Source organism: Ciconia boyciana, chromosome 7 (genome assembly GCF_034638445.1).
Source record: "Ciconia boyciana chromosome 7, ASM3463844v1, whole genome shotgun sequence".
NCBI lineage: Eukaryota > Metazoa > Chordata > Aves > Ciconiiformes > Ciconiidae > Ciconia > Ciconia boyciana.
In genome coordinates, this window is record NC_132940.1 from 20,345,916 (window position 1) to 20,369,448 (window position 23,533).

At 39.9% G+C, this 23,533-nt stretch overlaps 1 protein-coding gene across 2 annotated transcripts in view; it reads left to right on the plus strand.

Annotated features, from left to right (window-relative positions):
• The window catches only part of SLC44A3 (solute carrier family 44 member 3), a 42,689-nt gene that overhangs the window by 11,998 nt on the left and 7,158 nt on the right, over positions 1-23,533 (plus strand). For both annotated transcript variants that reach the window (XM_072868569.1, XM_072868571.1), the window contains 3 exons: positions 7,982-8,147; positions 14,221-14,377; positions 16,757-16,840. In XM_072868569.1, coding sequence (XP_072724670.1) covers positions 7,982-8,147; positions 14,221-14,377; positions 16,757-16,840 — 407 coding nt within the window. The remainder of the gene's footprint in view (positions 1-7,981; positions 8,148-14,220; positions 14,378-16,756; positions 16,841-23,533) is intronic.

The following is a 23,533-nucleotide window of genomic DNA, read 5'->3' on the forward strand; positions in this document are numbered from 1 at the left end:
CATGGGTCAGGTACCTCACTCCTCTTCCATCACAACTGCTTCCATCTCAGTCTCACGCTGCTAATTCTGTCTCTCTGTACAAGACCCACTTCACTTGTAACACAACAGTCTATCTGTCTGAGTCCATGTTGGCATTGCAAATCACTCACCCGTTGCTTAGACTAGGCTAGGATGTGTTTTCCTCCTGCTTTCATTGGAGAGTCATGCAGGTTTACAAAGGTCTCTCAATTTCTACTGCCTTTCCCCCAGTAGCTCATGTCTGTCAGAAATGGCTGCTTGAAGCACTTGTCTGGCTGATAACCTGCTTCTCCTGCAAAAGGGTCAGACCTAGCAAGGCCAAATGTCCAACCTGCAGTCTCTTTGTGAGTTGTTCCTGGCTGACTAAACAGTCAAGCAGATTCACTTTTCTTTAGGTGTCATGGATATTCCTTCTCCACACTCCGAGTTGAATTTTCCATTTACAGAGGCAGCGTTACATGCTAGACACAGCTTTGTGGTGTTGTTAGCTTTTCTGCAAAATCTTCATCCCGTTTATGCACATATCAGCCAGGCAGCAGTAATTTTCAAACTGGCCTTGTGGGGTACCTTGTCACTGGTTCAGACCAGTCCTTTGTAGAAAGGAGCATCTCCTGAGCTATCAACCAACTGTTCATTTAATGCACCTGCTCTGATCAGATGCAATTTAAGATAAACATTAACTATAGTGAATCTGGTAGCAGGTAAATGAAATGAATGATAACACACGCATTTGCTAAGTATATAATTAACAATAACTATTAGAGGAAATAGTACATCCTTGATGTTAAGCTGAGCTGGCCCATTACCCACAGGAAAATTCACTGGTACTCCTCATATGCACACATAAGGATGTGAAGTTTGCCCTCGTTAAGTCTAAATTTAGAAAATGCCAGCTGGGTCTGTTGTATTCAAAAGCTTTTGGAAATGCTGCAATCATCAGAAGAGTAGAAATATTTTAGCTCATATGACGGAAACAGCTTGATGATAAGTGCAGGATTGGGAACTAGTCATGTATTTCCTGGATGCTTTTACAGACTTTGCAGGAAAGTAGTGACTTGCACATTATATCCAAAAGCAAATTCCACATGTAGTCACAGGGAAATAAAACCCAATGACAACTGCCTTTGAGAGGCTTTTTATGCTTTTTCCATGTTGTGCCATTTTCCTTCATTGGTTATATTCTCTGTTTCCTGCTAGACATTTCCCTTCAACATTTTTTGTTTTTTTTCTGCCTGCTTGGAAAGTAGGATTCAAACAGTTTGTGACCTGCTGTTACATTCATAGTGCAGCACATGTCTCCTGCCTCAAAGGTATTTTATTTTTGTCTTCTCCCTAGCATAACAGGAATGCTGATGTTTCCAGCGAGTGATACAAACAGAACAGTACAGAAGGCAGCATAATCTTGCTGCACAGTAGAGCAACGTTAAAGTTTCTAGGATGCTCTCACTTTTGAAAGAACTGACTTTTTGCAGGTTTAGCATAAGAAGGGAAGGTAATTTCCAGGCACTTCGCTGTCAATATATTGCTCATATGAGGAATGTAGTAAAACATATGTTTTAACTGAGATCTTCTGCCAGGATATTTTTAGTGTAGATGTCAATCCTTGTAAGATTTTTCTGTTAACAGTTAGTGCGTTGATATTTAGAAGAGAGTGTGCATTTGATAAATGGTCCAAACCAGTTCTAAGTTACAGCCTAAGCATGAATGCAGACAGAAAAATGCCACTCTACATATTCGATTATTTTTCTGGCTAAAACTCGATTCGATTAATTTTATCATTTGTATCTGTAATTATTCTTTTTGTTAAGCTGTCTATGTTAAACGGTGACTGTTGTTCCCCAACAGGAATGAAGGGAGCTCTCGGCAGAGTCCCGGGGCTGAGGGGTTTATGTAAAGAACATGCAAACGGCCTGCAGCAGCCCCCGTGCCCGCTAGGTGCCGATAAAGTCGCGTCAGAGCCAGGGTCTTCTGGCCCTGCTCCGTTGTTTACAGCTGCTCTGATCACAGAGTAGCTCCTCCTGAGAGGACTTCGAAGACAACAAAGGCAATTCTTGCCTTTTAATGACCTGGGGAGGAGGTAGTGAAGGATTGTTTTATCCAGCTCTCAGGTTGAGGAGATTTGTCGAGGTGACACAGGAGCTCGGTGTCAGCAAGAAGTGTGATAGGTGTTTGGATTTCCAGTCCCATACTCTGCCTCAGATTTGTTTTGTAGTTCAAAACTTGGACAAATGAACAGTAGACTAGATTTGGTATTGAGACTATTCATTTAGATTTTATTTCATATTTTCAACCCAAATATGAGTCCTCTGAAATGCTGCCTGTTAACGCAGCTCACAGTAAGGTAGCTCATTGGGCATTTGTTTGCTCTTCTAGGATGACTAGTACTTACACATCCCGTAAAAATAAATAAATATAGTACTGTATGGTTAATAATGCATTGGCAGAACAGCTTTGTATTTTCTGCTAGTTTTCTGCAATCGCCCTGTAAATGGAAGACATTTCTTTTGCTTTTTGAGTTTTGGGGACTTTTTGCAACAGCTGAGAGTACTTCTCTGAAGATGTCCCAAGATATGCTCCCTTTAAGCAGCTTGTTTTCTCCGTTGACAAATAGTAGCCTAGCCAAGATCCAGTTTGTAAAATGCAGGTGGTGGTTTTCTTGTTTTTGACACTTTTTATTCTCACAGATACATTTTCTGGGGCTATGCAGGCTATATTTTAAATGTAAATATACCAAGAAAGCTGAAAAAAATGAAATGGTTACAAAGACGCTAGTCTTTTGTCTAATACAGAGAGATGGGCAAGTGGAATTGGCCTGCTGCTGTGCTGCACCTGTTCTGAATATTTTCCTTGAATCTTCACTAGTTATATAACATTTATAGTGTCTCTGCATCTTACAGCTCTGGAGCACTTGATCCTCACTTCAGCTGTAGTGCACCTGATCGTTATGCAACCACAGAGGCACCCTATTTACATCCCCTCCAAAAGTTAGCGTTACTCTGAGAAATGACTAACTTCTTGGGAGCTATAGAAGACTATAGCCCACACTTGGAAAGGTACTTATGCACATGACTAACTTGAAACACATGGATAATCCTATTAAAATTGGTGGGACTACTTATGCATTTTAAGGTAGGCACCTGCTTAAGTACCTTGGTAATTCAGAATCTGTAAGAGCAGCAGAGACTGAGTGAATTCCAGACCTAGAAAATTAGGAGAAATGCCAGACTCCATGAGACTTGAGACAGCACAAAGAGTGGCACCAGTTAGAACCATTAGCTGACTAGGAATGGAATTCAGCTGTGCTTTGGAAAAGCTGATATATCTTAGGGTCATTGAGTCTTATTGTTTGCTAATTTGTGCGGCATTTCACTGCAGAACTGAAGTGGCCGTGTGGCACAGCAAAGCACATCTTTCAACTTGCCAGCATGCAGGAGCTGTGAAATCCACATGGCATAAATACTATGCATGTAATGTAGGATGAGAAGGCGGCGTGAGATTTTTGTGTAACGAAGGTGCATCCTACAGGCAAGTGAGCAATAAAACTGCCACATAAAGCTGTGCAGTAGCAAAACCAGCAATAAAAATGTATTTCCTGCAGGGTCCTTGACATTCCAATTACAGTCAGCTAGCTTAGCTGTAAATACCACTACATGGAAAAAAGCTAAATAAAATAACACAATAAATTCTGTTGCAGGTAGCATGAAGATTCAGTGTATGATGCCAGAACCTTTCCTCACTTAGCAGCGGGAAGGGCACATCATATTTTCATGTTAACAGGAACTGATAAACAAGGTCTCAGTATTTTCTGGTCAGTGGTTCTTTGTTTCTGATAAGGAAATTGCTGAACTAGACTTCCCAGGAATTTTCATCCGTCACAACAGCCTACTGCTCAAGGCATCAGCAAAACTTTGCAGCAGCAGTTGCCAAATAAGAGCATCTGATATGTCTGAAAGTACTAAAATGTAGCTAATGATAGTGCATGTGCACACTGACTTCAGTATCATTGCATTGCTGTGTTGACTGACATAATGGCACAGCACTGGGCTGCAGCATCAGATGGAGAAACTCTTCTGAATTCTGCTGCAAACACTTGTGCCTGTTTGCATTGTTAACAACACTTCTTTGAAATATTTGCAGCAGATCAACATTTGTACTGATCAGAGGTTTTCAGATTTGGTGATTCAGATGTAGGGACTTCAGTTCTTTACTGACTTCTTAATGTTATCATTAAGAGTGTATAGTACACCAGAAAGATTTGTGATTATATAGTTGGAGAAAAATACTCTGTTGACAAATTAAACCATATTTCAAGGCTTTGTTGAGAAAGTTTAGCTTGTGTGAACAGATAGATCGCAGTGGAGTGATGAGGAAAATGGCATATACTTTTCTCAACAGGATATCTAGGATAGCTTTAAAGTTTATCTGTGCTACTAAGACTGACATATGAAAAATAGCATTGCATGTAATTCTGTTGACAAAATTATGCATGCACGGTAGGCCCAGAAGGCAGGGAATCAGTCAGACACAGATGTCTACATTGGTAAACAGATTTCTGTGAAGTAACAAAAACAGTTTACCATATGTAGACAGCAAAGTGATCAATGGTGAACTCACAGGTGGATGTGCCTGATTTCTGTGCAGCAGAGCACAGTGCTGTGCACGTGCACATGTGTAAGGTTGGCCAGGAAAGACAAAGCCATTACTGTTGTTACTGCAGGTGGTTATTTCAGTAGGCTGGTAAAAAGCAAACAGAATTAGTTTACTGTACCTACATTTCATAGAATCATAGAATCATTTAGGTGGGAAAAGACCTTTAAGATCATCTAGTCCAACCGTGAACCTAGCACTGCCAAGTCCACCACTAAACCCCATCCCTCAGCACCACATCTACATGTCTTTTAAATACCTCCAGGGATGGTGACTCCACCACTTCCCTGGGCAGCCTGTTCCAATGCTTGACAGCCCTTTTGGTGAAGAAATTTTTCCTAATATCCAATCTAAACCTCCCCTGGCTCAACTTGAAGCCATTTCCTCTTGTCCTATCGCTAGTTACTTACCGACACCCACCTTGCTACAGCCTCCTTTCAGGTGGTTGTGGAGAGTGATAAGGTCTCTTCTGGGCCTCCTTTTCTCCAGGTTAAACAACCCCAGTTCCCTCAGCCGCTCCTCATAAGACTTGTGCTCTAGACCCTTCACCAGCTTCATTGCCCTTCTCTGGACACACTCCAGCACCTCAATGTCTCTCTTGTAGTGAGGAGCCCAAAACTGAACACGGTATTTGAGGTGCGGCCTCACCAGCGCCGAGTACAGGGGCACGATCACTTCCCTAGTCCTGCTGGCCACACTATTCCTGATACAAGCCAGGATGCTGTTGGCCTTCTTGGTCACCTGGGCACACTGCTGGCTCATATTCAGCCAGCTGTCAACCAATACCCCCAAGTCCTTTCCTGACGGGCAGCTTTCCAGCCACTCTTCCCCAAGCCTGTAGCGTTGCATGGGGTTGCTGTGGCCCAAGTGCAGGACCCAACACTTAGCCTTGTTGAACCCCATACAGTTGACCTCGGCCCATTGATCCAGCCTGTCCAGGTCCCTCTGTAGAACCTTCGTTCCCTCAAGCAGATCAACACTCCCGCACAACTTGGTGTCATCTGCAACTTACTGAGGGTGCACTCGATCCCCTCATCCTGATCATTGATAAAGATATTAAACAGAACTGGCCCCACTACTGAGCCCTGGGGAACACCGCTTGTGACCGGCCACCAACTGGATTTAACTCCATTCACCACAACTCTTTGGGCCTGGCCATCCAGCCAGTTTTTTACCCAGCGAAGAAGTCAGTCTTCCTGACAAAACTACGGAAGCAAAGCCTGAAATGTGCCTTTTTTGGAAAAGAGATGTTCAGGTGGATTGTATGGTGGAAAATGTGCTTAATTCTGCTACCAAATGGCATAATGTCTTTGCATAAAAGTGCGGAGGTAGGAGACCTTCTTGTATCTCATTGACCTATCATTTGCATAAGGTCCCTCAGTAAGGGCTATAGGCTATGGTTAATGAGCATATTTGGCTAGTTGTGTGTGCTGCAGGAAAACAGCAGTCTAGAGCCTCTGGAAGAAGTAAGGGAGATGAAAAATCCCTTGAATTCAGAACAAGAAGGAATGGTATAGCACACAGCTTATTTTAATGTACCAAAGTAAATGAATGTATCCTGAAAAATTCCCCTTAAAAACCAAAAAGCTTTTGCATCCAATCTTAAAACCAGGGAGGCAGGGGATGGGGAGGAATGGCTGAGAGTTTGTGAAAAGAGATCTGAGTAGTAGCTTTTTCACATCATCAAGTGTCTTACATTTAACAGCCTTAAAATACATTAGAATATAATGGCAGCAACAATATTTCTGTGAGTGACCAACTGTACAGCACTGCAAAGAGCTTCCCTGTTTAGCTAAAATTGGTAACCTTTCAGAAAAAAAATATCTAGAACATATGTGTTTATGCCCCCATGTAGGGGTGCAAGGATCAAAAAATGGATCCTTTCAAAGCACTTTAAAATAATTTTGCAGTGCTACTATGTGGTAGATGAATATTTTTCATAATTTACAGACAAACGGACCTTGGTTCTGAAGACTTATAAAGGTTGTCAAAACCTGAGGGTATTGCTGAAAACAAATCTTTATTGTTTCTACTTTTAGCTATTCTTGAGTATGAACTCTGTGGCTATAGAAAAATAGGACAGAAATTCGGTGAAACCATTTCATAGATAGTGAACTTGAAGGTGGTGCGCTGTTCTGTGGGAAAACATAGAATCATAGAATCATTTAGGTTGGAAAAGACCTTTCAGATCATTGAGTCCAACTGTAAGCCTAACACTGCCAAGTCCACCAAATGAATACACGAAGTATTAAAGCTTAAGTTGTAACGCTGCTCTAGCAGTAATAGACAATTCTATGTCTCACTTTGTTATTTCTTTCATGGAGTTAGAATAAGAAACTGCTCACCTCCAGAGATTGTTTTATTCTGTGAACATGGTTATCTTGAAGGTTATATAGCAGGTTATGGACCTAGAGACCTTTCACTGAGAACAAATGTCCAGATGCCATTATCCCCTGACTAGACTTCAGAGTCAAGTGGCATAAATATGATTGCATAGAGAAAGGTCTGATTGCTAAATTATCTGAGTTACCCCCACCTTTTGTGAAAAGCCATCTGTTGAATATGGAATAAACACTTTGTTATTAACAGAAGTGGAGGCAATTTTTTTTTAGCTTGAATAAGTGAATTTGTCAATGTTCCTGAATACAGTAGTAACATTGGAGCATATACTAGCATACAGATGTTTGCCTTTTTTTTTTTTTTTTGGTGAGGTTGCCTTTATGTGCCTGTATTTTGCACAAAGATGGAAGAATATAGAGAACAGAAAGCTAGTTGCCATGGTTCTAATTAGAAATAGTAATTAAAATAATAATTCTGTTTTTTTGCAATGGTCCATTATGCATCCTTAATATTTTTCTGCAGTCTTTCTCTTTTGCTTCTTATAGAAAAAATCTAAAGCATTTCATAACTGACTATGAGTTTATTTCAAATTTGAATGAAGAAAATTAAGATTTCATTTACTTCTGAAGCATTTGGTTACTCAAATCTTGAGTAATATTTTCTCAGAAGTCTTTACTAGTGCGTAGCTGTCCTTTTGACTTTATTGGCAGCTGTGTCTCAATCCCAAATTAAACCCAAGCTTTTGCTTTTTGTAAGATTTATTTTTCAAAATCCTATTTGAATTACAAAATTTTGGTGCTCTGACTTTGTTAGAATGGATAGAATTAAATAGCACCTGAATTTATTTTTTTATAGTTTTATTGAAGAAAAGTTAAGAAAAAGCATACAGAAGCACTTATATGTACTTCCCCCCCCCCCCCCCCCCCCCCCCCGTCTGGTGTATTATAATAATACAGTGGTGTAATCCCAACTCTAGGTACTGCACAGACTACTTCAGGAGGACAAGTAGAATACAGAGCTCTGTCTGGAATTTGCTACATGGCATGGTATCATTTCGTGGGCCTTATCTGGACTAGTGAATTCATTCTTGCCTGTCAGCAAATGACGATTGCTGGGGCAGTGGTTACTTGTTACTTCAACAGGTGAGTGCAGAATTGCCCCCATATGGTTTTGGGGATTTTCCAGCATTCACTTTCAATCTTTTTCTAGCCAAAATAGTCTCAGATATACTGCACTTTCTGTCAATATCTTGGAATCCAATTTAATATAAAATTATGTTGCTTGTTGCAAGATCTTGAGTAAGATTTTACAATGTGTATGATATTAATGTGACTCACCCCTACCGTTGGAGTTACTGGGCCAAACTGAGCCTTGATACAGTCCAATAGAGCTCAATTGACTCTGGTGAAATTGCCATTCGCAAGGCACAGACTGCATTTGACCCTTTGCCAGGAGACTGCATTAGCTCCAAATGGAGATGCAATATATAGCTCCTCAGTAATTTCATGTATTCATAGGCAGTTTGACCTCTTCCTAAGTGTTCATCCCTGCTCTGGGTTTCCATTTGTTCTGACTGCATAAATGCCTAGTCTGCTACTCTTCTTTTCATTCTGTGCTGGTATTTTCAGTTAACTGTAAATGCTTTAACAGCACTGTTAAGAATTGAGAGATGTGTAGACAAACTTTCTTGAATTTTATACTACCCTGAAATGTAAATGCAGAAGAAATGAGGACAAATCTCTACTTTTCATGATTTATACTGTTTTTTAGACTCGCAGTATTGTAAAATGAAATTAAATTGGTTTCATGCACTGGAGCGGTGTTAATCCTGTCATTGTGGGGCAAGATTTAAATCTCAAAATACATTGTTCAGTTTTTTGACAATGAAGAGAGTAGTATCCTGAAAACATTTTTCCTCATAAGTATTTTATGAGCTCTCTCACCCTCATTGCTCTGTTCCTCTGCGCCCAGTGATGAGATTTTCTGGTCTGTGAAAAACTCTGGCATTTTAAGGCATTTCTTCATTTTGGATTAGAGGAATATGGTGATAATCTCAATTTGTTGGAAAATTAGCCCTTGGGGAAGGCAACCTGAGAGTGAGTCGGGGAGCCTGGCAGGAGAGGGACCGGGGACCCTGGAGCACTGGCCACAGCCGCCCAGGACTGTTGGGCTCGGGCAGCTGGGAAGGGAGGCTTTGAGTTTCTCCAAAACCTAGGTAGCAGGTTTCTGTTGATGCTCTCTATCTAGAATGTATCCCTGGATGTTTCAGTTGCTGATAGAAAGGCCTCCTGCTGAAAGGTTTCCAAATGGTCTGTTCCCCTCTGCCCAGCAGAGACAGCAGCACAGGCCCTGCTTACAGCAGCGACTCTGTAAGGATTTCCAGCTGCAGCCAACAGCGGCTCTGCTCCAGCCAAAACAGCAAAGCTGGAAGACCTGGTAACAGCCAGTGCCCACCATTGTTTTAAGCAATGCTTTGTCATCCCATCCAAAAAGCCAAGGCAGGGCAGTGTTTAACACGTGTATCAGGAGCCTGTCTCTGCTAGGGTTCTCTACGCAGCCAACAGCCATGCCACTGAACTGGTGCTAGTAAAAGAGCAGACAAAACCTAAAATGCTACTTTTTAAAAGGTTGAGATCTGTAGAGTAACACAGTCTTACACTACTATTTTACATGCCATGATAGGACCTGAAAAGGGAGGAACTTGCATTTCTTATGTCATCTCCTTTTTCCTATTGAAGCTCTAAACACAAGTAACTAGCATGGCTGTGGTTCTGTGGGTAACGGGCTGCTCTTTTCTTCTAAGCAAATTTATGTACCTCAAGCTTTAGCAATTGATTCAGCTTTAGCAGCTGAATGCTGAGGCACTAAGGGTTCATTTAAATTGGCTTTCTTGAGAAAGCACAGGAAAGAAAAGCAGTTTTGCGGATTTTGGTGCAAATTGTGCCTTTTGGTACGATACACCATCTAAATACCCAGGGCAAAGACACTGTCCGTATCTTCTTCACACAGAGCAGGGAAGCACCTGTAGAAACTGCTGTCATGACATTTACTGCTCTGTTAGGGTCTTCCGCTTTCCAGCTATTTTTTACTGCTGCAGGAACCGGCCACAGAGTACAGAAGGTTCCTGCACCCAATTGTATTGAAATAATTTTGTACATCTACTGTCGAGCCCTCCTCTTGCTTGCCAGGTGACATGTACTGTGTTGAGAGAGTTGTGCTTGGAAGGGGAAATGCAGTTTTTCTGCAGTGGTGATCCCTGTTCCTGGCCTTTAGGCTGTCAGCACAGATCTGCAGAGACACAGAGCTGTGCAGGAACGGGGAAAGGATGGTTAGCTGCAAGAGCAGTCGCACCATCAAGGGCGAGGGTTATCTCAAGCTGTTCCAGCAATTCTGAGCTTGTCTGCTGTGTGTTTTTAATGTATTCCCTGGGGCAGCATCATAAAGGCATGTCACAAGAGTTTGTTTATGATACCTCACAGAGACGCTTTCTTCTTGGCTTGTAAGCGCTCCGAGGAAATGGCACGGCCTTTCCCTGCGGAAATCTCGTTCCACAGCACATGCAGCAATGTGCTGCACAGCCAACAGCCACGGTGGAGTTGCAAATGGGGAGGGCAAGGGGTCATTTTAGCTGGATTAGCTTTACAGGTGACATATGTTTGACCTGTAGTACCGCCACTGAAAATTTTATTTCAGATGAAACACAAGTGCATGAAAGATTTTATTAATTTAATAAAATAAATAGAAGTTTTTTACTTAATGATTACTTTTTATGACTTGTGTAAAGGGCTCAGTCTTTTAAAAAAACTTCTTTGTTACTATTGCTGTTTTACATGAGGGTTTATTTTCATCTTAGTGTGCTTAGGTGTTATGTGCGTATTTACCTTTTCAGTGAGATGAGGCTTTTCCCCTGTCTGGGATTAAAGGAAGGTGGTATGGTAACTTGATCCATGTCACAGGTGTCACTGTCCTGTCCATGTTTGAGCTTATTCAGTAACTCCAATGCATGTATGTCACTGCACAGGGTTGAAATTAAGGAATTGTACAAGCATTTGCAGGATTGGGGTTTTCCACCTGACTCTAAGGTGTTCAGCACCACAACTTCCGATGGATTCAGTGAGAGGTGAAATACATACATCTCCCAGTAAGTCAAAAATCCAAATTTATGGATTTGCACTAAAGCCATTGAGAGATGAACTAGGACCAAATTTTTAAAGGATTCCTCTTCCCTTTTCAAATACATCTGCAATATTTATGAGCATCCTTTGCCCTACTTACATACTTAACCTAACCCATGTAGAAGAGCCATCAGGATGTTTGTAGTCAGACCTGTCCCTTGTGGTTTTGAGAGCAGGTAAAAGGGCAGTTGGAAGTACAGTCTGTGTGTTCTCTGTTATTCTGATAATGTCTCTTTTATTACAAATCTTGTAATTTATTGTATTTGTTTAAAAACTGAGATTCATATTTACATATATGGTTCATTCCTTAACACTTCTGAAGTATTTTACACTAAATCTCTTTTTAGGCAGTCTTTGAAACAGATGAGGCAGGATTGAAGAAAACTATAAGCACAGCTCTGAAAAGGACAGGCTTTTGAAGAAATGCTTTTTTTTCCCTTTCAAATGTCTACATCTTTTGGGTGTGTCAAGATTACATTTTTTCTTCACACAAAAAAAGTGGTTTTAAAATGAAAGCTGAGATGCATGTGTCATCATTTGATTCAAGGAACTCAGTGTTAAGAAAGATATCGAGTGTCACAGAGCTCACAAGAAAATAAAGACAGTTGGCAGCACTGAAAAAAGAAAATTATTAAAAGATTATGTGGTATTGAGTACAGGTTCACAGGATTTTGGAATAGTAGGGTTCTATGCAAATCAAACAACCCCGTGGTAACATAAAGTAGGAATACCAAAGAGGAAAAGCAAGCCGTGGCCCTACTCAGTCTTGTAACCAGTTCTGTCAAGCAGGTTCCTATTTTTCCGGATACCTTGTGTGCATGCAGTGGAGTCTGCATGCACAGAATTCACTGCACAATATGAACTGCCTACAAAACCTTATGCATATGGCTGACTGTATGCTTGTGCTAAAGTCATTTCAGGATTGCAGCCACATAATGTACAAAGTGGGGTGAAACGTCATCCTTAAGGGTAATTGGGTGTTGGTGGATGATTGAGCCAATCTTGAGCTTGTTTAGAGTCACAAGCATCACCTGTTGTTGTGTTTAGCTAGCCGTTTTCCTATGTTTCCTACCCTGAGCCAGAATTACAAGGAAAATCTGTTCTTTTTCTGATCTGTTTGGAAGCAAAGCGAGAAACCTTGTCAGACCCTGTTCTTGTGAGAATTCCTTTGCTAGGAAAAGAAGGTGTGGAAAAGCATCCAAATGTGTAGAAATTTATCTAAACTTCAAGTTTTGATGTTCTTGCTCATTATTCAGTCCTGTTAAGAATATCAAAATGCTTCTTCATTTTTCTCTGCAGTAGCAAGTAAAGTATTAACACAAGAGTAAACTTTGTCCTTTCTGTATTTCTCACCCTTGGTTAACATTTAACTTGCAGAAACTTAATCTTTTATATTCTGAGATCTGACTGAGACTGTCATATGTAAGGTAGCGTATGAGGGAAAAGGAAACAATTGTACTATATGGATAGAATAACTCATCTATATTGCGATGTATGTGTTTCTAACACAGAAACCTGATGACTTAAAAAAAAACCAACCTGCCTTATTCAGTATAAAATTCCACTATCCCCCAAGCTGTTCCCCTAGTTGTTAGACCAAAAATAATAAATGGAGCAACTGCTTTGCTGGAATTTCCTATTTAAAATAATGTGGTATATTCACATATTTAAATACAACTTCTCAGCTGCAAAGTATTTAGTGTTTTGAATGAACTGCAGTGATACCTTCAAGATTCTTGCAGAACTGTGATACCTGTCTGGATGTAGTATGTATGATTTAAATCCTTGCTGAAGTGAGGATTTAATAAAAATATTTGTAGAGCTTTTTAGCCCCAACCAGTCACTCTCTTATCACTGCCTTTTTATTTTTTAGTTTCTTGTGCAAACTATTAATTTTTCAACATAACAGAGGTTTTGAAGGAATCAGTTATGAAAATAGGACAACTTATTTGTGATATAAGGTCTGATCTTTACTTAACTACTTAGTCAAACTGCTGCTGGATCTGTTGCCTAAGTAAATTTTTCAGGGTTGGGTCAATTGCTTAAGAGTTGCTTTATAGAAGGGCTAGTTATGACTATTGATCAGTGGGGTTTTTCAATCCTTTGAGATGTTTTTTTAAGGTATTTGTAGTGTTAATCTAATAGAATTTTTTTACAGCATTTGAAGAGGGATGGTGGAGTGGCTTTAAGTTAATTTCCTGGTTTTCATATAAATTCTTGAGAGCTGTGTCATGCTACTCTCTGTAAATGATTGACATTGAACTGACCTTTATAAAGGAACCAAGAAAATAAAACTTGTATTTAGGCCAATTTTTTGTCTTTGCTTTTCAATTTTGGGAAACACATTATTTTTCCAAAACAATACAGGTTAGTGTGCAGTAGAATTACAAGTTTTTTAGGCCAAATTATAATTCTAGACAGATAGTATGATATTCCTTTTTTGTGTACTCCATTTTAAAACAAATGCTGTTCAGTGAAAAAAAAAAAATTAATTATCTGAACAAAATTAAAAACAAAATTCGACCAAGTTGCAACAATAAAAGTAGATAGTAAATCTCAATTTTACACATGAGAGCATGTGATATTTTTTTTAGTTTTAATTTTACCACTAAAGCAGAAATAGCGGCTTCATTCCTTCAGACTAAAATCTTGCAGAAACAACAGTCAAATAAAAGATCGCAGAGAATCAGAGAAGTGACAGAAACTGGAGAGAGGTGTTCAACAAAGTATTCTCAGCTGTTGTTCACTTACTTCTGGTATTTTACATTGTAGGTTTTTTCTAGATATTTTTCCATTACTGAATACATCAAAACAGTCATTGCTTAAGAATTAAACTAATCCAATAAAAGTTATAAACTTGGCTGCTTTCCTTTGGACTAAGGTGAACATTCAGATGAAGTCAGTAGGAAAACTGGAGTTGTTCAAGTGGGAAAGGAGATACCAGCTTAATTCTTTAAATTTCTAAATACTGAAAAGATACAATGTATATCTTTTAAATACTTTTCTAAAACATTTTTAAATTGTTTGTTTTTCTTTCTAGAAATAAAAATAGCCCACCACCTCACCCAGTCCTGTCTTCCATATCAGTTCTTTTTTGCTATCATCTAGGAACTGCTGTAAAAGGCTCATTTCTCATCACAATACTGAGAATACCAAGGATTGTTCTCTTGTACCTTTGTAATATCCTAAAAAAAAAGGTAGGTATATACTTCTGTAACACTATAAAAATAGTAGTTAAAAGGTGAGATACGTGAAAAAAAATGTGAAGAATATACTTCTTGCTTAAAAATGGATTATGTGGATTTTATATTTTATCCCGTTTTCTTCATTAAGAAAGCTTTTTCTATGTGCTTCCTTTTTTTTTCTCTCAACTCAGATATTTTTAAAAGCAGAAAACACCAACATTAAAAACCACCTTTATTTAGTGTTTATATATTTAGTGTTTATATATGAAGGATAAAGGAAAAATTTGGCAGAATGCTCTATTTAAAAATTTTGCATCATAAATTCTAAAAAAGCAAAGGTAAGTTATAATGTTATTGTTGCATATAAAATGTCTTATAGAAAATATTTCATCTGCCTTGTAATATGAGTTTATAGAAAGAATGTATGAAATAAGAACTATTCCAGAGATTTGTGTAGGATCCAAACCACATCTTTTAAGATATATAAAAAAATATAGCTAGGCTGTTTTGATTGTTGCTTGCCTTCTTTCTATCTTTCATGCATCTCCACATCTCTTATCGTCTGCTGGAAACACACCATTGCAGTTAGTTCTGGCACTTTGGCAAAGAGAGAGGGCTGTCATGACTGCATAGCTCTGATTTTAGAGGAAGATTTAGGCAAAGTTTTTAAATGTAGGTCTTTTCCTCTGAGTTTACCTTGGCCTTGAAGCATGTTATGTATAGTTATGACGGTGTTTACATTGACCATCCCTGGTACCTATGAGGCATGTGTGGGGGCTGTAGTTTGTGAATGCTTAAATAAAAACCCCTAAAATAAATGGACTTGTTGGGTACGTAGTTTTGTAATCTGAATAGCTGTAGAACATTTAACTAGCAAAGAAAGATTATTTGTGTCTACAGCAGTGTGCTACAAGCTCCTTTTGGTCCAGTTGCCAAGCATTCAGCTGAGGATGTGACATGACCCCTAGTAGTAGCTGGTCCTAAAGAGGCTATAAGGTGCTCAGGCCAGCTTGTGTCCCCAGTCCACAGAAGGATCCCCCCACAAAGTAACCTTGCTCCTTCTCATGGGAGAAAGGACAGGCTATGGCCCCTTTCCATGGAGGCTCTTTCCATAGAGGGCCAGAGTAGTGGTACTAAAGGATGGAGAAGTGATGCTGCATTCTTGCAGAGTTCACCCAGACTTTGCCACCCTTGCAAAAAATGCTGCTGTTTTCTGTGAACAGGAGGAAAAGTCAGGGGTCTGCAAGCTTGCAGGTAAATTCACAGATGTTTTCTACACAGCAGTCTTCAAGCAGAATCACAGAGGAGATTGTAGTTGAAGTCCCTTGCTCTAGGTTTTTAATAAACAGTACTTACTGAGATTAATACCGTTTTAGTAAAATCATCTTTCTAGCAGTACATGGCAAGATCAAAGTATTTCTCTGCTGTCAGGAGTTTGCATGTGCAGTTGCCATTTTAAAGAAATTATTCCTGGAATATTTCCAAGAACTTCTTTGGAAAAAAGTTGGGAGGTTCCTGGTTTTTGCACAAACAATGGTAGTTGTGGGGACCTGAGGTTTTCATATAGTGACTGGTAGATCTCTGCTTTCCAAAACAAAACAAAAACATTCTGACCTCTGGAAAAAGAAGGTTAAAAAGACTCAAGTATCACTGAACTGAATTTCCTTTTGCTGAGAAAAACAGCCGGTTAAATTTGGAAGGCTACCATGGCTACCAAGATATCTTTTGCTTGTCTTGCTTGGTAAAATCTTTATATGATGAACAGTTCTGAGCTCGTGATGTGATGGGGGTGAGGGTGAAGTGGAGCAAATACTGAGCTTTTCTGCTCTGTTTTTAGTATGTAATTAATATAGATCAATGGTCTATGAATGGTCTGTTCTAATACATGCTTTTTCCTCCTGTCCTGAAAAATGAATGTGTACTGAGTCAATACACACAGGTGCATATAAATCCTTCTGCCCATTCTTTTATTTTTGTTCATTAGGGTACCAGTCATTTCAGAACCATGAAGGTTTTCTGATAAACAAAAATGTTAAAAATCTGTCAGTGTACTCCCTGATGACTGCAAAGTACTGTAAGGGTTACTGACTTGCCTGCCTGTTTTGTTCTCCAAGCAGCTGTTAGCTCACAAAGCTGCTTGCAGCACTTTTCTTTTCCCAGAGAAGAATCTTCCATCCACAGGAAGAAAAAAAAATATGCTCAGCTCATCCGTCATTAATACTGAAGGGTCTGAATTAAAAACAGTTCCTGTAATGCAAAAGGAAGTATCTGCTGCCTTAGTGAATGATTTATTAGAAGAGTCAGTCACCTGTAAAGCAAGTTTTTCTAAAATGGCAGTTTTGTTTGAGTCTAATTCTGTGTCCAGTAACCAAACATTTCATTTTATTGCAGGAGAGTGCATGTGCAAAGTGCCTGTTCAAGTGCTGTTTCTGCTGGTTTTGGTGCCAGGAAAGTTGCTTAAGATACTTTAACCAGGTACACTCTATCATCTCGCTGTCACTCAACGATCTGCATACCTAGTCTAGAAACTGTATGTGTATGCTAGCTCCATTTAGCACAACTAAAGCAACATCCAGTGCATGCAAGCCAAAGTTTCCTGCTGGCCACCTAAACTAAACAAACAAAAAAGTCTTCAAGTGTAGATGGAACTTGTTACAAAGGAACAGGGAATTGACAAACGTGCAAGGTACAAGATTTTAGAGAACTTGTTAATACAACTTGAGATAGCCCTTTCAGAGGGCCACTTGCTCTTTCTGAAGGTAAGAAGACTTAACATTTTGTTGAGTTGTGCCAGACAGACTACTGAAGTACAGAGAGTCCAGGTGGAAGGAAGCAATGAAACCCACTTGGAGATGTATCGTGAAACTAGATACAGTATTTTCCACCTGAAAGTCCTGAATAAAGAAACTTGAACTTCTGGCTGATTTCCATTATCAATATATCTGGGAATACGATCCGTGATGAAAAAGCCAGATGATATAATATTCTCTTTCTTTGAAAGACATCTTTGTTTTGTTAGCAGTTTTGTTTCAAAGGTGTTTTTATTGGAAATGGATGATTTCTGACATACAGCAGTTTTTCACATACTTGATTCCTACTTTTTCTGTCCTGATCCTTTTCTCCAAATGTTTTCCAGCGCTAATACATCATTGTAAATAGTTAATTTTCCTCCTTGTCAGTCCCCTTTTGTTACCTCTGGTGACTGTGGTATTCTTAATGTGAAAGGCAATCAGATGTTCATGCTGATTCCTAACTCTCTGACTGTTGTGTTCTTTGTTCTTGTTGCTGAGGGTAGTGAAGTAAACAAGACAATTCCGATAAAGGGTCTGACTTCTCCTCTAAAGTAGGTGCATAAATTAAGCTTAATCTTGGACAACTACGAAGAGAAAGTTTTTCACTTAGCTCAGCCTAGATTAAATACTCGTGCAGTGAAATCTCTGGTTCTAGACAATGAATTTTCCAGACTTACATTTTTTAGGTAGATCTTATGGTCACTGACTTGGTGAGGAATCTCAGAGTTCGTTTTGACTCCGGGCTTTCTATTTGTAGTCACCCTTTCCTCTTGGCTTCCTGCCTTTCAACGAGATATCCAGCATCCTAGTGTTTACTTTCTCCAGCTGTTGTATGCTATGTGTTTGTTAAAAGAAGAATTAATTACTGTAATGTTCTTCCTTTTGTTTCAGAAGGCTGTATTGTAGCTCTTGTTCCCTTAAAAGATTTCCTGTTTCCTAATCTATTGTAGGCAAATTTCTGGTTTTATATGAGTTGTGGTTTTTAACCTAATGATCATACTACTGGGTTTGCTGTTAGATAATTGTTTGTTTGAACATCTTTTTGGCAAAGATGATGGTGTTCCATGTGGTCCAAATCCAGGGCAATTTGGGCGAGGGTTAGAGGAGAAGAAAAGCAAGAACACGCTGTAAGATTTTAATAGAAATTTTATCTGTATGAAGGGGTAACATTGGTCTCAGATTATTGCATTTCATAGAGTAATTAATGTATCTAATTAGTTTTTTCTTTCTTTCCTATAAAGAATGTATTCAAGCCCATTTCTTCAATTTTGTAAAATCTGTGGCCAAATGTAAAAAAGAAAAAAAGAAGGGGGGGGGGGGGAAGGCAAGTCTGCAGTTTTAAGCAGCTTAACATATGGCTTGATTAACAGAAGTACTGCTCTTAAGAGCTCTTACAGAGATCAGTGAAAGCTGCTGGGTACAGCCTTGAAATGTCACATAGGTGTTGAACATGGACTTGAGAGTAGGACTTGGGAGGGGTTAAAAAATTGCTCGTACCTATGTTTCTAACATTTTGAAAGTATTTTTTAGTTCCGATTTTGATTTTTGTGTGAGTTGAAATTACTGAAATGTGGAACAGCTGTTATAAAAGTTGGTCCAAAGCTCATTTCCTTACTATATTTTTGCCTTTTATTCTAGTATTACTTTCACTATAGTAATAAGCATATAATTACCTGAAACTCTAAAAAAAAAGGCTTCCCCATTACTCCTGCACTATTTTCTTCAACCTGTTGTTATATTGCTTAGACGATTTAAATTCTTTCTGCTCCTTCATTCACAAGTTTAATCAGGATTAAACAGAGGCCCTTGTTTTCCCTCTGGGTAACTTGCAGATGAGAAACAGGTGCTGGAGGAAGTAGCACTGGTGATAGAGTGTGAGCTTCTTTCTTCCCATGCAGTATCAACCAAGTGCTCTGTTACGTTATCAAAGAGTACTTTTTGGGCTGAGGTGCCATCTTTCAGGTGGGTTTTAACACTGACTTTGATAGTTGCATGCATCCCTGAAGTGACTTGTTCTCCGCAGGCTCAGCTAAGTTTTGTTCACCTCTCCTAGAACTTGACTGAAACAGGGCCGAAAAGGTACCCTGTCATCTTCCCATCGTGACAGAGTGCTGTGTTAGACACCGACAGTTGCCGTATTTCCAGTGGTGGTTGTTGGAAGAGGGGTAATGTAAACCCAGCATCCTGTGCAGATTGCAATGTGGATAATTACATTCTGCCTTCCTACATTTCTCTTGGATTTGCAACTGGATCCTGTGCTAAACTGTGGTGTAGTGTTGCTATGTGCTGTTAAACAGTTCACTCCTTAAGCTGTTCCATTTCAGTCATGGGCAAAGTGATTCATGTGTGTGTATAATCCATTAGTAACAATTGTAAAGCACTCTGGGTTCTATCTGGATGAAAAGTGCTTTGTGAATATAAAGTCATTATCCTTACTTGACAGTTCTGTTTGCCAACACTTGTCAGAATTACCACAGATTTTTCATCTGCTGGCTCTGATGGTTTCACTATGTACCAGATAAACATATCCAATCATCTCAAGTAAAATCTGGGAGGCTGAAATTTCTCTTCCGTAAAAAGAATATACTGGTTTTTTAATGTGGTTTGGGAGCTACAAGGTCTGTCTGTCTCCTGCTTTCTTAAATTGTAGTGGCAGTCTTAACTTTTGATACATCAAAGCACTTGCTTTTTTTTTCCTTTACAGCCTTGTTGCAGTGACTTTTTTTTTAAGCAATATATCTTTTTCAGGATAGTTTTGCTTTTCTGTGTCTGCTTTGGGTTTATCTGCAGCCAGTTGGCAAGCAACTGCTCCAAAGTGCAGCACATGGATTTCTGAAGGAGTTGCTGAGCTGTATGTGGTTTCTCTGTTTTCATCAGCGCAGCTACTTGCAGTGTAGCCTTCCGGGCCCTGTGGTAGCCATTACTGAAGTCGGCAGTGGATTTGCTTGTATTTGCTGGTACTGAGACCCTTCATTGATACTGAAAGCCAGCAACTGTCTAGTGTAAAAAAACAGAAGCAAGTCTGTCTAATGGTCGTATATCCATGGCAGTTGGTTGTCTCTTACACTTTGGATGGAAGCCTATCAGGAGGTTGCAGTTAAATGCCTTGTGGAGAAGTGACCTAGATAAAACCAAAAGTCGTGCATGCTAATGTAAGTACAGTTCTCCTCTGCACTGCCAAACACATTGTGCCTCACCCCAGCAAGTACTTCTTTTTCCTCCCCAAAACCAGTACTGCATTACTGGCAAAATTGCTTCTAGATGTTAAGCTAAATTTTCAATCATCTTGAAAATACAGTTGGCTAAAATGTTCATCTTCAGTGAAATAGTATTTTAAATATGTTTGTTTTCCCTCTAGAGGCTTTATATATGCAATAACATAAAGGAAGGAACGTAAGATAAGGAAATAAAATTCCTTAGGTCTTTACTTGCTCTGTAGGTTGAACCATCTAGGGGATAGAGATGAACAAGGCTGACTAATTCTTGCTTTGATACCTCTCTCCTCTCCCCTATCCCATTAAAAAAAAAAAAAGAGAGAGAGAAAGAAAAGGCAATGAAGCAAGTGACCAATAATTCAGTGCTTTTAAGCAGAGCAATTTGTGAACAGCTCTCTGGAAATGTTCAGTTTTATTTTTATTTCAGAAATCCCAAATGAGAACATTGTTGCACTAACTGCAGAGAAGCCACTGGAAGCAACTTCAGTAATGATGCAATGGGCACTTAAGTGGGCAATGATACAGTGGGCACTTAAAGCAGGATCCTTGTGGTCCAGCCCCTGTGGTTGAAATGGAGCCCAGGTGTAGCAGCACGATGCTGCAGGAAAGGACTCAACTACCCCCCGAGGAGAAAGTTGTGTTGGTCCTACCCACTGGATGACAGCCATGGCAGGAGTAGATGACACACAGAGTAGGAAGCAAGGAAAGTTGAAGGACAAGATTTTCTCCCAGTAAGTTCAGGCAAATATAAGGTGGGATGGAAATAAAGGGAAGTTGTTCTTCTTGGACTGCTTGGGAAAATTTGGGAGGCTATTGAAGGGTTTCTTACAGATGGTAATTAGCCTAAGAATCAAAAATAACCATTTCTGCATTATCTGTGTACTTATTGGTTGGAAGTGGGGGAGGAGAATATTCTCCATGTGTTTGTCAACCACAGGACAATAGCCTTTAGTTAACAAGGCTGCCGAAAGGACAGATTCGGTCCTGGAAGGTATGAGATTAAATACTTGCACCAGAAAGAGGGGGATAAATGCCATTGTACAAGTTGCTGGTTAGGTGATCAGGCTTATCTCACGGGGGGGACTGGAATATCCTGGTGTGTCTACTTTGACAAATGAAGGGTAAGAGCAAGCCCGTTAGCTGTCTATGAGTATATCAAGAAGAGAAACAGCAGGGAGGGGTAAGAGCCAAGACAAGATCAGCAGAAGAATGAGTAGATGTAAACTGTTCATGAGTAAATGTTGTCTGGAAGTTGCAAGAAGGTTCCTAAGGACCACAGGGACAACTGTCTGGAACAGCTCCAAATGTAAGGGCTGGGAGAGGGAAGAGCCCTAAGTAGTTTAAAGAGGGAGCCTTCCACTTAAGAGAAGAAATCATATAATGTGCTAATCTGAAATAGCCAGGGACGGGAGCGGCTGAAAGTCACTTCCAGTCTTACATGTCCTCATCTCTTCAGTGGGGCCTCACAGGCTCACGTTGCTCTAATTTCCCACCACTATCTGAGAGACATGATACAGCTTTCTCACCAGGTCACTAACTGCTGTACAGCAGCCACAGAAATGTCATTGCCTCTTGCTACCACTGGATTTTGTTTTCTGAGGGGATTCCACTGGCAGCTGTGACACTTGCAAGCTAAGACACTTAAAAGTCCAGCCTGAGCTGCCCAGTGTTGCAGTGGGTGTAGCTAACCAGGGCAGCCCCCAGGAGAGTTGGCAGCAACAAGATCTGATCAGGCTGAAAATACCAGCAGAGCAGAAAAAGCTGAAGTGGGATGTGAAACCAGCATGTCTCCTCCTTCTTTTTTAAGAAGATTCTGTTGCTATGGCAATCCTCTCTTCCCCAAGCTCATTTTATTAAAGCAAGGCCTGGAATGGAGGACTGAATTCAGCTGTTACACAAAGTAGCAATTATTCTCAACAATTGGGGAACTTACGGCCTGGATCTGAGCCACAGCGCCTTTCTCATGAAACTAGCAGGTCAATTTTTCCAAGACCCTTGACATTTTGTGTTGTGAGGCACAGAAGGATGTATTCTTTAAATAGGTTTTTTTGCATACTGTGGTATTTGGAAATATGTAAACATTCACATTCCTTATTTATTCATCCTGACGCTGAGAAACTAGTGTCTAGTTCCCAGGCTCCAAGCCAGAGGAGGCTTGTGTTCTTCACAAAGGTGGTGACACAGTACCAACGTGCTGGTGCAAGGATAAAGACTGTTCCTGACCCGCTATCTTGCATGCTTTCTGATCAGTGGTATGCTATCGATGCCATTATTACTTGCTTGTCACCATAGCAGAGACTACAATTGTAAAACATCAATTCATTAAGCAAAGGTGAAAAGCAAAGATAGCTATATTGGGCCAGACTGAGTTTCCACCTAGCTCAGTATCCCATCTCCAACAGTGGCTGTGAGTGAACGCTAAGGTGGAACAAGTGTAAATTTCCCTGTCCCCGTGCTGTTTCTGAATCTGTTTTCAGCCTAGGGGCTTCTTGAGCTGAGTGTGTTTTCTGTGTGTCTAATAACTCTCAGTGGATTTCTTTTCCCTGAACTTTCCCAGTCTCCCTTGAGCTCATGTGAACTTTTAGCAGCTAAAGCATCCTTTGTCCAGCAGTTCACAGCTTACAGACTTACAGTGAGAAGAAATACCGTCTGTTTTCAAACTTGGCTCCTAGTACTTCGTATGGTCCTCCCCCTGCCTAGTCTTTGTTCGGGAAGAAACAGCGAGCCATCTGACTCTACCTACCCTCTCCACATTTCTCATGATTTTGTAGCCCTCTTACCGCATCCTCCCTCAGTCATCTCTTTTCCAGACAGAAGAGCCTGATGTACTCAGTTGTTCCCCAGACAGAAGACATTCCATACCTTTTGGATCATTCCTGCTGCCCTTTTCTCAAACATTTTCAAGTCCACTAGAGCTTTTGTTAATGGGAAAAGAGAATACATTCTGTAGAAAAACACATTTTAATAACCTGTTTCTAGATGATAGCAGATTCTTAACTGACCATGGTCTACCATCTTAGCCTTTGCAACTATCTTTTCTTTGAAAGGGATTGGGTTCTTGCACATACCCTGCAACTGGAAGATCAATGGGATATCTAAGCTTCTTTTTCCAAAGTCCAAAATGATTTGCAAATATTTGTAATAGCTTGCATGTGTTAGGT